The sequence below is a fragment of the Tachypleus tridentatus genome, chromosome 10 (assembly GCF_004210375.1).
Source record: "Tachypleus tridentatus isolate NWPU-2018 chromosome 10, ASM421037v1, whole genome shotgun sequence".
In the NCBI taxonomy this organism is placed as follows: Eukaryota; Metazoa; Arthropoda; class Merostomata; order Xiphosura; family Limulidae; genus Tachypleus; species Tachypleus tridentatus.
In genome coordinates, this window is record NC_134834.1 from 101,217,647 (window position 1) to 101,230,940 (window position 13,294).

The 13,294-nt window shown below is 32.0% G+C and overlaps 1 protein-coding gene across 4 annotated transcripts in view; it reads left to right on the forward strand.

Annotated features, from left to right (window-relative positions):
* The window catches only part of mv (lysosomal-trafficking regulator mauve), a 144,975-nt gene that overhangs the window by 95,401 nt on the left and 36,280 nt on the right, over nt 1–13,294 (forward strand). For all 4 annotated transcript variants that reach the window (XM_076462861.1, XM_076462862.1, XM_076462863.1 and 1 more), the window contains exons 34-42: nt 619–750; nt 2,586–2,753; nt 3,310–3,386; nt 3,680–3,868; nt 4,265–4,410; nt 5,165–5,270; nt 7,272–7,333; nt 9,479–9,522; nt 10,360–10,512. In XM_076462861.1, the coding sequence (XP_076318976.1) occupies nt 619–750; nt 2,586–2,753; nt 3,310–3,386; nt 3,680–3,868; nt 4,265–4,410; nt 5,165–5,270; nt 7,272–7,333; nt 9,479–9,522; nt 10,360–10,512 (1,077 nt within the window). The remainder of the gene's footprint in view (nt 1–618; nt 751–2,585; nt 2,754–3,309; nt 3,387–3,679; nt 3,869–4,264; nt 4,411–5,164; nt 5,271–7,271; nt 7,334–9,478; nt 9,523–10,359; nt 10,513–13,294) is intronic.

The window sequence follows — 13,294 nt, forward strand, 5'->3', positions numbered from 1 at the left end:
TCAAGTAAGAGTAACTTATTAACACAGTGAAGTGTTTTAGCTGATTCTAAATTTCTAGTATATAAATCACATATTCAGTCAATCAACCAAACAGCAGTGATTGTTATACTAATCAGTGTGCATATTTGTAAGTGTAAAATTGAGCCATAATTAAGTGGTGTATCTATATGTGAGTTGTTCATTTGGGTACACTATTAGAAGTTTTAACTTTTTCATTAAATTCAAGACTTTTAGTGATGGATATGCTGCAATAGAACGATTCCTTTTAACCACTAGTTCATCACAACCACCTTGTCAAACAGTGGGATTTCATGAAAACAAAAGTTAACAGAATATTCCTATGTAAATTGTGATGGTTTTTCACTAAACTTGAATTTTAGTAGTTCACAACAGCTTAGGGATGCAGTAAGCTAGTTTCTGGTATTGAATGGGTTGAGAAATATTGCATTAGACACATGCAGTCACCTCTACTAATTAATAATCTACTACTGTATAATGAACCATCACAGCAGAGTAACAGAAGTTTAACCCTTGTAGCAATATACAAACTTACAAAACAATCAGCTTTTAATAATTTATCAACTATTGTGTGGATACCTAATTTTAAAACTCTTGCAGATGGGTCGATTGTTTCTAGCTTTAACTGCTCCATCACAACCAATAGAGGAGAGATTCTTTTGTGTGGAATGTGTGGTCAGAGAGCGCCGCTGTTTGGACATAACTCATTCTATTCTACATAGTTCACAACAGGCAAGTTTTTAAAACCTTTGTGTTCTAAGATGAATCCACAGAATGATGTAGAATTTGAAATCAAAGTTTTTCACTAATTAAGACTGAGGACAAGTAATTTAAGGAGAAATGTAATGGAAACAACTAATTTAATTAACATATAAGTTACCTATCTGTGTTGGTTGAACTTTTAGTGTCATTCATTGTTGTTATGGTAGTTTTCATTTCCTTTAATTATTGTATTATTCTTTTGTAATAAATTATTAGGTTTTCTAATTACTTTTCAACAGATATCTTGGATGCTTAGTATCATGTTAAATATATTAAATAAAAGTTTGGGGAGTTTCATTATGATGTTAAAAATTAAAACAGTTTTTCTAATATATGGAAGTGTATAATGGAAAAGAGTAATGTGTTTATTAGTGAAACAGGTCAGTGCCTCACAATGCATTTTTCATTTCTGTGGTTTATTCAGCAAGAACAATGGGTTGGTTAGCAATTTGTTTGTAGATTATTTTAGTAAGAGGAAATTTAATGAGTAAAGTTCTTTCAGAGTTACATACATCATTGTGTTCTGATGTTGCATTTCAAGTTGGGTCTATTGACATATTAGTAACCTATGGTGAATGATACTGAAGAAATGAAATAATTCTTTATCATTATGCACACTGGACTTTTACTAAACATTAAAAACAACAAACCCTAATAAAAGAACACATCACAGCAGTGTTGTCACAAGCTAGATTAATTTGGTGACAATAAAACTAAATTTCAAGATGACAACCTAATCACAAAGTGAGATTGAAACTTTGCTAGGAAACAGTTGAAATGGAATTGTTAAACCTGGTTATTAAAGCTAAGACTGGGGAATCAGCTATTCACACACCAGGGGTCAATGCCCTAAGGATGTCTTCATGCCTAATCAGATCAAAAGAAAACAAAATGGTTAATCAGATATGAATTATCTGGACTTATGGGTTAAAGTTCAGCTGAGAATATTTCATTTGCTCCAAACAGCACAAGATATTCATTGTCTGAAGGAACCAGTCCATGTGTTTATTTACGGGAGGCCTTTAGTCTGTCGATTGAGCCTGGTTTTGTTAATAAAATTGTTTCACCACAGGGATGCAAATGCAAGACTGAGTTATAGCTTCAGGTAGTTTCATGTTATTACCAGGAAATCCATGTGCAAAACATGGCATTTACTATGCCAGGGGTTAAAATTCCAGTGACATCAAGGAAGAAATCCATTTTCACACCTAGAAGTGAAATACTAAAATGAAGACTTCTTAGGAATAAATTTGCATATACTAACTGCACTCTAGTGGAATGAAACATTGGCACTTTCTGATTGAGTAATGATTGGAAAAGTTTCTGTATTTTTGGAATAAAGATGTCATCATTAGAGCCATGGACATAACCCACCAAAGCATTTGAATTGAGTCTGGGTGGGATATCACAAGATGTGAAACTATACTGTTATACTTAAACATTAGAGTAGTCACCATTGAAGCAAGATCTGTTAAGAAGTCTTTATGTAAGGAGTTGTATAACCAAAGCTGTGAAGCACTTAACCAAGGAATGACAGTTTGTACTGCTACTAGTAATATGCACCAATGAACTGCATTTGTTTGTTCTCGATACTGTTACCAATATCCACTAAGGAATGACACATTATGTATGTTTTAGGCATTACTAATAGGTGAATTATATTTTTAGCTCTAAGATTAATTCATGACCACTTGTGAGATCACTATCTCTTCAGTATAAAAAAGTCTGTAAAAACCAAGTTACCTATATGTTTATATTTTTAGTTCAACCCAAGAATACTGATAATTTTAATTTTTCCTCTTAAGAATGATCCACGAATCGTGTTATTCATCTGTGATCTCCTCTACAACCAAACAGAAAATATGAGTGGAAACCAGTTAGAGGATATTTCAACATTTCTTCGTTTTCTTCACAAAATGGGAGCATCTGTTCTGTCCACCAACAGGGAAGATATCAAAGCTGCCTTAGAAAATGTTAGTTGTGCTATTAATAAAACTGTTACATATTAAGCCTGTTTTGTAATAGATAAAATAAGAACAGATTGTTCTGTCCATTTAAGTAGTTGAGTGTTTTGTTATGTATATTTACAAGTGTATACAACAGTATTATATGATCCGAAGAATACACTGATTTTGTTTTTTTATTTAAGAACCTATTAAGTTTTATCATTCAATGTAGTATACAGAATATTTTATTTTAAATATATTTAAACTTTAATACTGTGGTTTAATTTATTTAGTAGAAAGTAGTTTTATGTTGTGTGTTTTGGAAGATGTTTGCTTATTAGAAATATTCATGATACAATTAAGTTTTATCAGGAAAGTAGATAGAAAGTAGGTTATTCGTTCAGTTTTTTTTAGTGTGGTGTTTATGTTTGTGAAGAACTGTTTAGAGTAGCTGTTCACTTATATTTTTTGAGTGGTGTGTGAAGTGGTTAAATAGACTTTTTACTAAGAATTTTAACATTGGTGTGTTTATAAAAAAAAATACAGCTTTTATTATTATATGCATATGATTTTCTCCTGTCAGGAAATTCTAGCTTGGAAGCAGATATTAAATAATGAACATGAACAGTGGATCCAAACCAATCGTGCTTCAGAGTGCAGGTAAGGGAAGTAGATCGTTGTTTGTATGCACGTATTTTCCTGTTTTGGAGTAGTAAAACTTCCTGTTTTGGAGTAGTAAAACTTCCTGTTTTGGAGTAGTAAAACTTCCTGTTTTGGAGTAGTAAAACAGTAGATTATGCTGGTTTATCACTTAGTATAAATCTGTGTTTGTGCTGTTGCTAATACTTATTTCATAATAATGAGAGTAACTGAAAACTAGTAATTAACTGAATATTACTTAGTGAAAATATATTTGACAATTACTAAAGTTTTTGAATCTTTAACATGCACAGGGTTCTGCAAAGACATGAAAATCTGACAAAGTTGGTGTCCCAGAATGCAATGTCTGTGACACGAACAGTAGTTGAAGCCCAGAACATGGAGAGAAAACTCTTTATTGAAAACATCAAAAGCATGTATAGTCAAGGTTTGGCAGCCAAAAGAGCATGGCTTTCCATGATCACCCAGCTGACACATGAAAGGTGATCAGTCTTCTGTTGTAAATATATTGTATACTTTTATGAAAATTTGACATTGGGCAAACATACATTAGATAACTGTTTTAGTTCAAGTGTCAGATCCATTGCATTAGGGTTAACTAGATCAAATATTAGAGGAATATAATAAGTTTACTTCCCACTAGGGGATCCCAGTGAAATTACACTAAATATTTTGGTTCCCTGAAGTCTGATTTGTTTTGTGAATGTGTGCAGTCAAACTGGTGAAAGTTAATACATTTTGAAGTTTTTCAAGTAACTTACTTTCTGATTTTATAAAACATACTACCAAATATTTATGTAAAAGTGCATTTGGATTTAATGTGGACATATCACCTGTTGACATTTAGTGGTTATGGATAATTTTATGTCCTTGCTCAGAGCTACTTGGTTTTTTGAAAAGTCGTATCCACAAAGTTGGGAATTGGATCCAACAGAAGGACCCCAGCGGGTAAGACGTCGGATTCGCCGTTGTCATCTTCATGTGAATCCACGTTTTTTGATGCCAGAATATCAATATAAACTTGGTAAGTAATAGAAATAAGTGACAGTATTAATATAAATCCATGTGAATACTGGAATCTCTTATACTTGTTTCATTCTCTATAAACTGAGTATACCTAGTCTCTACAGAAACAGTTTAAGGAAGAAGATAATTTTTTGTTTATTTGAAACAAAGTGAAACATGTGTGTGTGTGTGTGTGTATGTATTTACTGTTTTGACATTCACTGAAAGATGAATTGCTCTTGTAAACAAGTTAATCTAAGGACTTTTAACTGTCTTTGAATTTAAAACTATGTATAGTAACTAGTTGCTTAACCATATACTTGTCCTGTACGTTGCATGTGATTGACAGTACATAATACTAAAGGTCTCGTATATATATGATATACAGATGTTTGATATATAGCTAATGCTCAGGAAAATGAAAATAGGAACTGGTTTTTTGGTTCAATATACAAAATTAGAATAGAACTTTATATCAGCATTACATATTGATGATAGTTTATATTACTTTAATTGCAGAGGAAATGGAAACCTGGGATAAATACAAGTTTTTTAATTTGAATACTCATTACATCATTTGGTAACAAATGAGTAGTGTCTATAAAAACACAAACATTACCATTAAATAACAGGAAAGGGTTAAGCTGCAGTGTTAACTGTAGGATTTACTTTAGATTTTATTTGTTAAAGTATAGAGATATCATAACTAGCAAACTACACCTGATGAACTGTTTAAGATGTATGTTCCAGTCAGGTGTTTGTTTTTTTCCAAGACCCAGCGAACCATCCACCACCTCTTGCTTATTTGTTTGAGGAATATGATATTGCAGCAGATTCTGCATCTCTGATCGAAAAGCTACACATGAATGAAAGAATCAGGTAAGCTGGTCCAGCTTGTGTTTAATGGTTTTGTATTAAAAAATGTTTTATATACTACAGTTTGCTCTTATGGCCCAGCATGACCAGGTGGTTAGGACGCTCAGCTCGTAATCTGAGGGCTGCAGAGTCTTGCCTTTTCAGCCATGTATTTGTTATAATGTTATGATGAATCTCACTATTTGTTGGTAAGAATAGCCCAAGAATTGGTAGTAGGTGGTGATTAGCTGCCTTCCCTTGTCTTGTACTGCTAAATTGGGAACAGCTTGTGCAGATAGCCCTCATGTAGCTTTGCATGAAATTCAAACAGAGCAAACAGTTTATTTTTTGTTTAGAAACTGATTTTTGTAGTGTTTTCAGAAGTACGACTAGCATTATCGGTGGTCAGTGTCTACTGAACCTTCTAATGATGGTTATTTCATTTAAAAGATAGTGTGATTTTTATTTGAGCATTTGTTTTGTCAGAATATGCATGTATAATGTTCAGGTACTTTTCAGATAGTGTATATAGGATATGAATACATGAGATTGTTGCATAGTAACCAGATTATTATTAACATTAATGTCAATAACATCTTTGAATTATTGTACATCTTAGTGGACACTTTTGTTATATATAGCTGTTTGATTTTTTTTCTCCAAAGTTGTTAGAAACATTTACTATCAGCAACACACAGTGACTGCTATAATTTTTACCAATGTGATATTATGAGCAAAAGCACCATGTCAATTTCTCACTTTATATAATGACATTTTAGATAGAACTACAGGTGGATTTTTCCCCACAATTACAAAAAAGATCTTAAATAAAGCATGTCATATCCTTTTATCTCTATAGCTTTTGTTGTACCCTCATTTTAAATTCTAATTCTTTTCACACTTGTGCAGTGTGAATGTATACTTGCAAAATAAGTTTCATCAAATTTAGTTTTCAAAATATTTTCCATTTATCAGCTAAATTTAAAAGTGGACACATGGTAGTGTTTGATAAGAATTACTGGGATAAGTCTGTTCAGGGAAACTGTGTAGGCTTTTTTGTTTTTCCCTACATATTACTTTATAATACTGCTACACTGCCTTTTGTACAAAATCAAACAGATTGAGTATTTGAAGAGTGAATGATGTTATAAAACCTTTTTTGAATTTGTCATAACACTACCTGACACTAACTCAAAGTTTGGGGTTATCTGGAGTGTACTTGTTTGTTATGTGAATAAAGTGGTGTTGATTATGTCGTACTATTTAATTATTTGAAACTGATTACTGTATTCTTTTCTTTAAGCACTTCAGATACAAAAATATTTCTTAAAAATGGTGGTGGCTATGCTAATAAGGAAATAAAGTTTTTCAGTAGTAGCTACTATCACCTGCTGCTAAACATGGTATTTACCACTCCTGTATTACTATCACCTGCTGCTAAACGTGGTATTTACCACTCCTGTATTACTATCACCTGCTGCTAAACGTGGTATTTACGTGGCGTATTTTGAAGTAGTACTCCTGTATTACTATCACCTGCTGCATGGTATTTAACTCCTGTATTACTATCGTGGTATTTACCACTCCCATTATTACCATCACCCTGTATTATATTTTAAGCTGTGGCTTATGCTCTTGTACATTTGATATTTGAAAGATAAATTATAGCACCTATTCATTGTATGCCATGAATATGGCTGTTATTGTATTCTAGGTAGATTAAAAATTACATGTCAGTTAGATTTTCTCAACAGAAAATGAAAGAAACATAAACCTTGTATTAGGTAAATTGCCATTGATCTTTCAAACAAAAAAATATCCAATGAGGGATGTTAAAAAGGAGTCTTCATTTTTATCTTAAGTTATGCAGGGGGGAACTTATAACAGCTTCAGTAGAGGAATAGTGGCTTATTTTAAGTTTAATATTATTACTGTAAGAATCAACAGTTCTTCTCTGTCATAAAAGTTTGAATATCCCTGTTAGCAGTGATTTTAAGAATATTGTTGGTTTTTTTTGTGCTGTAGTTACACGTGCACTTGTACTGTTATTACACCATCACAAGAAACTCCGGGAGAAGTTCTTATAGGTGAGTGGTTTCACGTGGGAGAAATTCTTATTCTATAGTTCAGATAAATTCTTTTGTTTATTACAGTATTTCTCTACTTGTTTACTGTTCTCATAAAAGCATTTTATTTTATCAAACTGGCATCAGCCTTAAAATATACAAGTTTTTGTTAAACAATACTCAAACCTGGCATGTTTTATTCATAATTGTTGTTCCTTTAGTACTGTGATTATTATGTTGAGGTAGTTAGACTTTATAACATGTGTTCTTTTAGATTTGTAAACAAAATTAATGCTTGATCCAATACAATAGATATCAGTATTTTATAACCTTCCAAATAGTTTAGTTTGACAGAACAGTTTGTAATTCATATCCACTGTATGATCTTAAGCTGAGAATTAAAGCCACTTTTTGTTTTAGGTTACATATACTCAACAGTATTTAATAATAACCGATTTTATTTCTACTGTTAGTATTCTGCATTCTTATACACAGCAAGCTCTAGACAAGCTACTGTTTCTTAGTATGTTTACAGATTTAGATCTGTATGAGGTAAACAAGCTGCTGTTTCTTAGTATGTTTACAAATTTAGATCTGTATGAGGTAGACAAGCTACTGTTTCTTAGTATGTTTACAGATTTAGATCTGTATGACGTGAGCTGTTTTCTTTGATTTTAAACTTGTACGTACTTTTATTCTAAACTTCTATGTTTTTGTTAATGTTGATAAAGGGATTCTAAAGTTTACTTGGGTGGATGTTATCCATTCACATCTTTTATTTGAGAAATGAACATAGTCCACCCAATATTTTTTGGTAGTGTCATTTTTTAAACTTCTGTATTTTATCTTTAATAGTAATGTAAGAAGGTTCATATTTTGCTGTCATCTTGTGTACTTCTGTAGGTCATCCTTTTTTGTTTCAGGAGTTTAAACATGGGACAATATGCACATCAGTAGTATCTTTTCCCATGTAAAGTTAAAATTTAAATAAATTTTGAGTTGTGTGACAATAGATCTTTTAAAACAAGAAAGGATGCTGTGTTCTATATTAAAATGTAACCACACTTCCTCATCTTCACTTCCATGTAATAGGCAGATTTCTCCATCTGTTTAGTTACAAGGACTTCTCTCAGTATTGGGAAATGTACATGTTTAGAATTTTACAAACAATTGGTGTTAATTTGTTTGCATATCAAGAAATATGTCTTGTTCGAATGAGATGCACTGTGAACTTTGTGAATAGATAATTTATACATAAATTGTATGTCAGTTACTAAATCTGTTTTTTTTGTCAGTATAAAAACACATTCAAACTTATTGACAGTAAAAGATTAATTTTAATTTTAAAGCATGTCTATTGTGATGCAACAGTTATGTTCTGGATCTGTTTGTTGAAACAAAGAGATGGTTCTGATTGTTGCTATAACTATTATATAAGAGATGAAACCAAGTTGATTTTTAGACTTTATTTTAATTTTTACTGATCATATAAATATATAATCATATAAAAAGAAAATGTCTGACCACGAAGTGTCAGGATGTTCTAAAATGTACAGTCACAAAATGTCTAATCATATGATGAAATATAATTTTATAGTTGCAAAATTCTAACTTGTATTCAAACTATTATAAAAGCCTTGATCTGAAAAGACTATTAAATCATATGGGAAATGTTGAAATACTAGGTCAGTGAATTGTCCCACAGTGGTTATGGAAACAAAGTGTGAGGGGTCTTGGGCATGAAATGCTAGATCACTGATAGATAGCATAGTGGTTTCAAGTAACACTCTGAGCCTTTCTCTATTTTATAATAATATTTCAATCACTACTTTGGCATTTATCATTCTTTCTAAGTTGTTTTGGCCTCTTGTTCTGGATCTCTAACTACTCATTTAATTAAACTGTTTTGCTGGTTAAGATACAATATTCCAGTTCATCAGCATGCTTTAGTATTCAGTGTACACTACAGATTTATGATATCCAGTATTTCTGTGTTACTTAAAATTATGTGCAAGAAGTTACTTTGTTTTACAACTTGTGAATACTGGTTTTTTAAGTTAATCTGTGGGCGAGTTAATTTGTGTCTTGCAACTTGTGAACATTTTCATATCTTAAGTTATGGATGAGTTGTTCTATAAATTTAATACAGTGTGTATGTTTTTATAGGAAATCGCTGCATTCACTTTGTGGGAGAAGAAACTGCTGGACAGGTAATTCCTTTCTCTTCCTGTAGAGTTTGAGTGCAAAATTTCTAAATGTTTTTCTTAACTTCTAGATAAGTCTTTTACAATGTTATGTGAATTTTGAAATAATTTCTTTGATTTTAGAAAAATCCTAAAGTCATAGAAAATAGTTTAAGAAAAATTGTCACAACTCCAGAAAAAGATGTTCTGCTTAGTCTTTAAGTAATATATATTACCTCTTGTGATCTGTGTAATGTTTATTACAGTACTATGGTGGAATAAGCAAGTAAGATGTATTACCTCCCAGACAGTAAGAACTAATGCCAGCATGAATCTGAAACACCTTGTGCATATTTAATACTGTATACAAGTTTTAGATTGTTTGTTTAGATGTTTGTTGTTTGGCCACAGGAGGGTTGATGTAGAAGGACGGGTGTGACTGAATGACAAGAACCTAGTTCAAAGCGGTTACTGACTAGTATAAAACAAAAGTTAAGCTGGAATAGAAACTTAATCATTTTTGGGTTTATAAACAAGTTGCACAGGATCTTAAACATTAAGATTATCTGTCACTATTATTAAACATTAATATTTAAATTTGTATTTAAGCATTTGTATTATCTTTATTTTAAACCTTAAGTAACTAAACTTTTGGATTATAGTTCAGCTGAACTTAACACTTTAATGATATAATTAATTTTGTTACAGTCTTTGTTATTTTATCACAAATGTATTTTAACCCAATTTTATTGTTGATGTTGCTTTGAAATGTGTTGAAATTACTTAAGAGTTAGTTAACTGATAGTTTTACTGACATGTTAAGTACTGTGATATGATTATAAGGCACCAGACATTTTGTCACAGGTTGTTCGAGGAGACAGGGCAGTTGTTTCTCAAGCCTGGCCTTTTGACAACATCAAAGAAATTGTGAAGAGAAGGTTTCAACTGCAGGATAATGCCCTGGAAATATTCCTAACCAACGGTCTAACTTACTTGGTTGCTTTTCACTCGACAAGGGTAGGTTTCAGTCATAATGTGATTTTACTTGTTAAATTCTAAAGATACATTTCTACTGCACTACATGCATCATTTTTGCTTTATTAAATGTTTAAATAATAAAGACAAAGTTTTGAAGTTGCTTTTGTATATAATAATCTAAACATAAATTAATTGCTTTCAGTCATTGAAGTTTGCAGGAAGAAGACAGTAATATTCTGTCAAAACATGTAATATGGTAAACTCTTCAGGTAAGGGATAGAGTGCTGTTCTGTCAACTTCTAATATGGTCCCCAAAATTTGTTTTAAATAGTTTTTACCATTTATTATTTTAACATAACATAATATTTCTCCAAACACAAATAATAAGAAACTCAATTCTTATTAAATATCTATCTTAGATAAGAAAGTATTGGTGTAAATAATTTCAGCCATGGAGTAAGCATTAATTTTCCAAATAAGGAGGAATGAAAAGTTCAACAGGAGGCTACTACTGTGTTTAAATAACACACAACTTCTTATAGTGTTTGTACAACACTGCATTTCTCACAACTTTCATATGCAACACTTTAGAACTTTAAAAAAAGTAACTTAAACCTAAATTGTTTTGCTGTAGGGTTGTTTGGAAAGATATCTGAGAAAGTCACAAAACAAGCTGCAAATTGGAAGGTTATTCTTATGAAAACATTTGAATGCAGGACATTAATAAGACCAGTGGTTATCTGATTGGCAGATTCCACTGTTTGCCAAACTTTGGTCACGAGTCTCAACTTCCAGATGTTTAACACCTGACAAATTGCACAAAAGATTAGAAAAAGAAGAAAAGTTTCAATCGAAGCTCTGGTAGAGAAGGATTTCTCTCGTGTATAATTATCTTATGGTAGAGAAGGGTTTCTCTCGTGTATAATTATCTTATGGTAGAGAAGGGTTTCTCTCGTGTATAATTATCTTATGGTAGAGAAGGGTTTCTCTCGTGTATAATTATCTTATGGTAGAGAAGGGTTTCTCTCGCGTGTATAATTATCTTATGGTAGAGAAGGATTTCTCTCTCGTGTATAATTATCTTATGGTAGAGAAGGGTTTCTCTCTCGTGTATAATTATCTTATGGTAGAGAAGGGTTTCTCTCTCGTGTATAATTATCTTATGGTAGAGAAGGGTTTCTCTCGTGTATAATTATCTTATGGTAGAGAAGGGTTTCTCTCTAGTATAATTATCTTATGGTAGAGAAGGATTTCTCTCTCGTATAATTATCTTATGGTAGAGAAGGGTTTCTCTCTCGTATAATTATCTTATGGTAGAGAAGGGTTTCTCTCTCGTATAATTATCTTATGGTAGAGAAGGGTTCTCTCCTGTATAATTATCTTATGGTAGAGAAGGATTTCTCTCGTGTATAATTATCTTATGGTAGAGAAGGGTTTCTCTCTCGTGTATAATTATCTTATGGTAGAGAAGGATTTCTCTCTCGTGTATAATTATCTTATGGTAGAGAAGGGTTTCTCTCTCGTGTATAATTATCTTATGGTAGAGAAGGATTTTCTGGGTGTATAATTATCTTATGGTAGAGAAGGGTCTCTCTAGAGAAGGGTTTCTCTCTGGGTGTATAATTATCTTATGGTAGAGAAGGGTCTCTCTCGTGTATAATTATCTTATGGTAGAGAAGGGTCTCTCTCGTGTATAATTATCTTATGGTAGAGAAGGGTCTCTCTCGTGTATAATTATCTTATGGTAGAGAAGGGTTTCTCTCGTGTATAATTATCTTATGGTAGAGAAGGATCTCTGTGTATAATTATCTTATAATTATCTTATGGTAGAGAAGGATTTCTCTCTGTGTATAATTATCTTATGGTAGAGAAGGATTTCTCTCTCGTATAATTATCTTATGGTAGAGAAGGATTTCTCTCGTATAATTATCTTATGGTAGAGAAGGATTTCTCTCGTATAATTATCTTATGGTAGAGAAGGATTTCTCTAGAGAAGGGTGTATAATTATCTTATGGTAGAGAAGGATTTCTCTGGGTGTATAATTATCTTATGGTAGAGAAGGATCTCTCTCGTGTATAATTATCTTATGGTAGAGAAGGATCTCTCTCGTGTATAATTATCTTATGGTAGAGAAGGATTTCTCTCGTGTATAATTATCTTATGGTAGAGAAGGATTTCTCTCGTGTATAATTATCTTATGGTAGAGAAGGGTTTCTCTCTCGTATAATTATCTTATGGTAGAGAAGGGTTTCTCTCGTGTATAATTATCTTATGGTAGAGAAGGGTTTCTCTCGTGTATAATTATCTTATGGTAGAGAAGGGTTTCTCTGTATAATTATCTTATGGTAGAGAAGGGTTTCTCTCGTGTATAATTATCTTATGGTAGAGAAGGGTTTCTCTCTGTATAATTATCTTATGGTAGAGAAGGATTTCTCTCTCGTGTATAATTATCTTATGGTAGAGAAGGGTTTCTTTCTCGTATAATTATCTTATGAGAAATGTTTGCATCGCAGCATGGGAGGCCTCTATAGTAATGTTTTTAATGGTGCTAGGCAATCTGTTGATTATCTAATTAAGCAGTTGCTGAGGATGTGTAATTTTGTTTAAAAAAAAAAAACGTAGAAAACTTGACAGTAAAAGCTTATTTGCTGTCAGCTTAAGCTTAATATGAAACAGCTGTGCCATAATCCTAAGGTGTTACAGGTAGCAACAGGAGTTGAAGATGAACAATGTAGAGCTGTATATATTGCATGGAAAATGTTATGTAGTTCCATCTACAACTTCCTTGAACATTTGAAACTTTGCATGCTTATAACATCA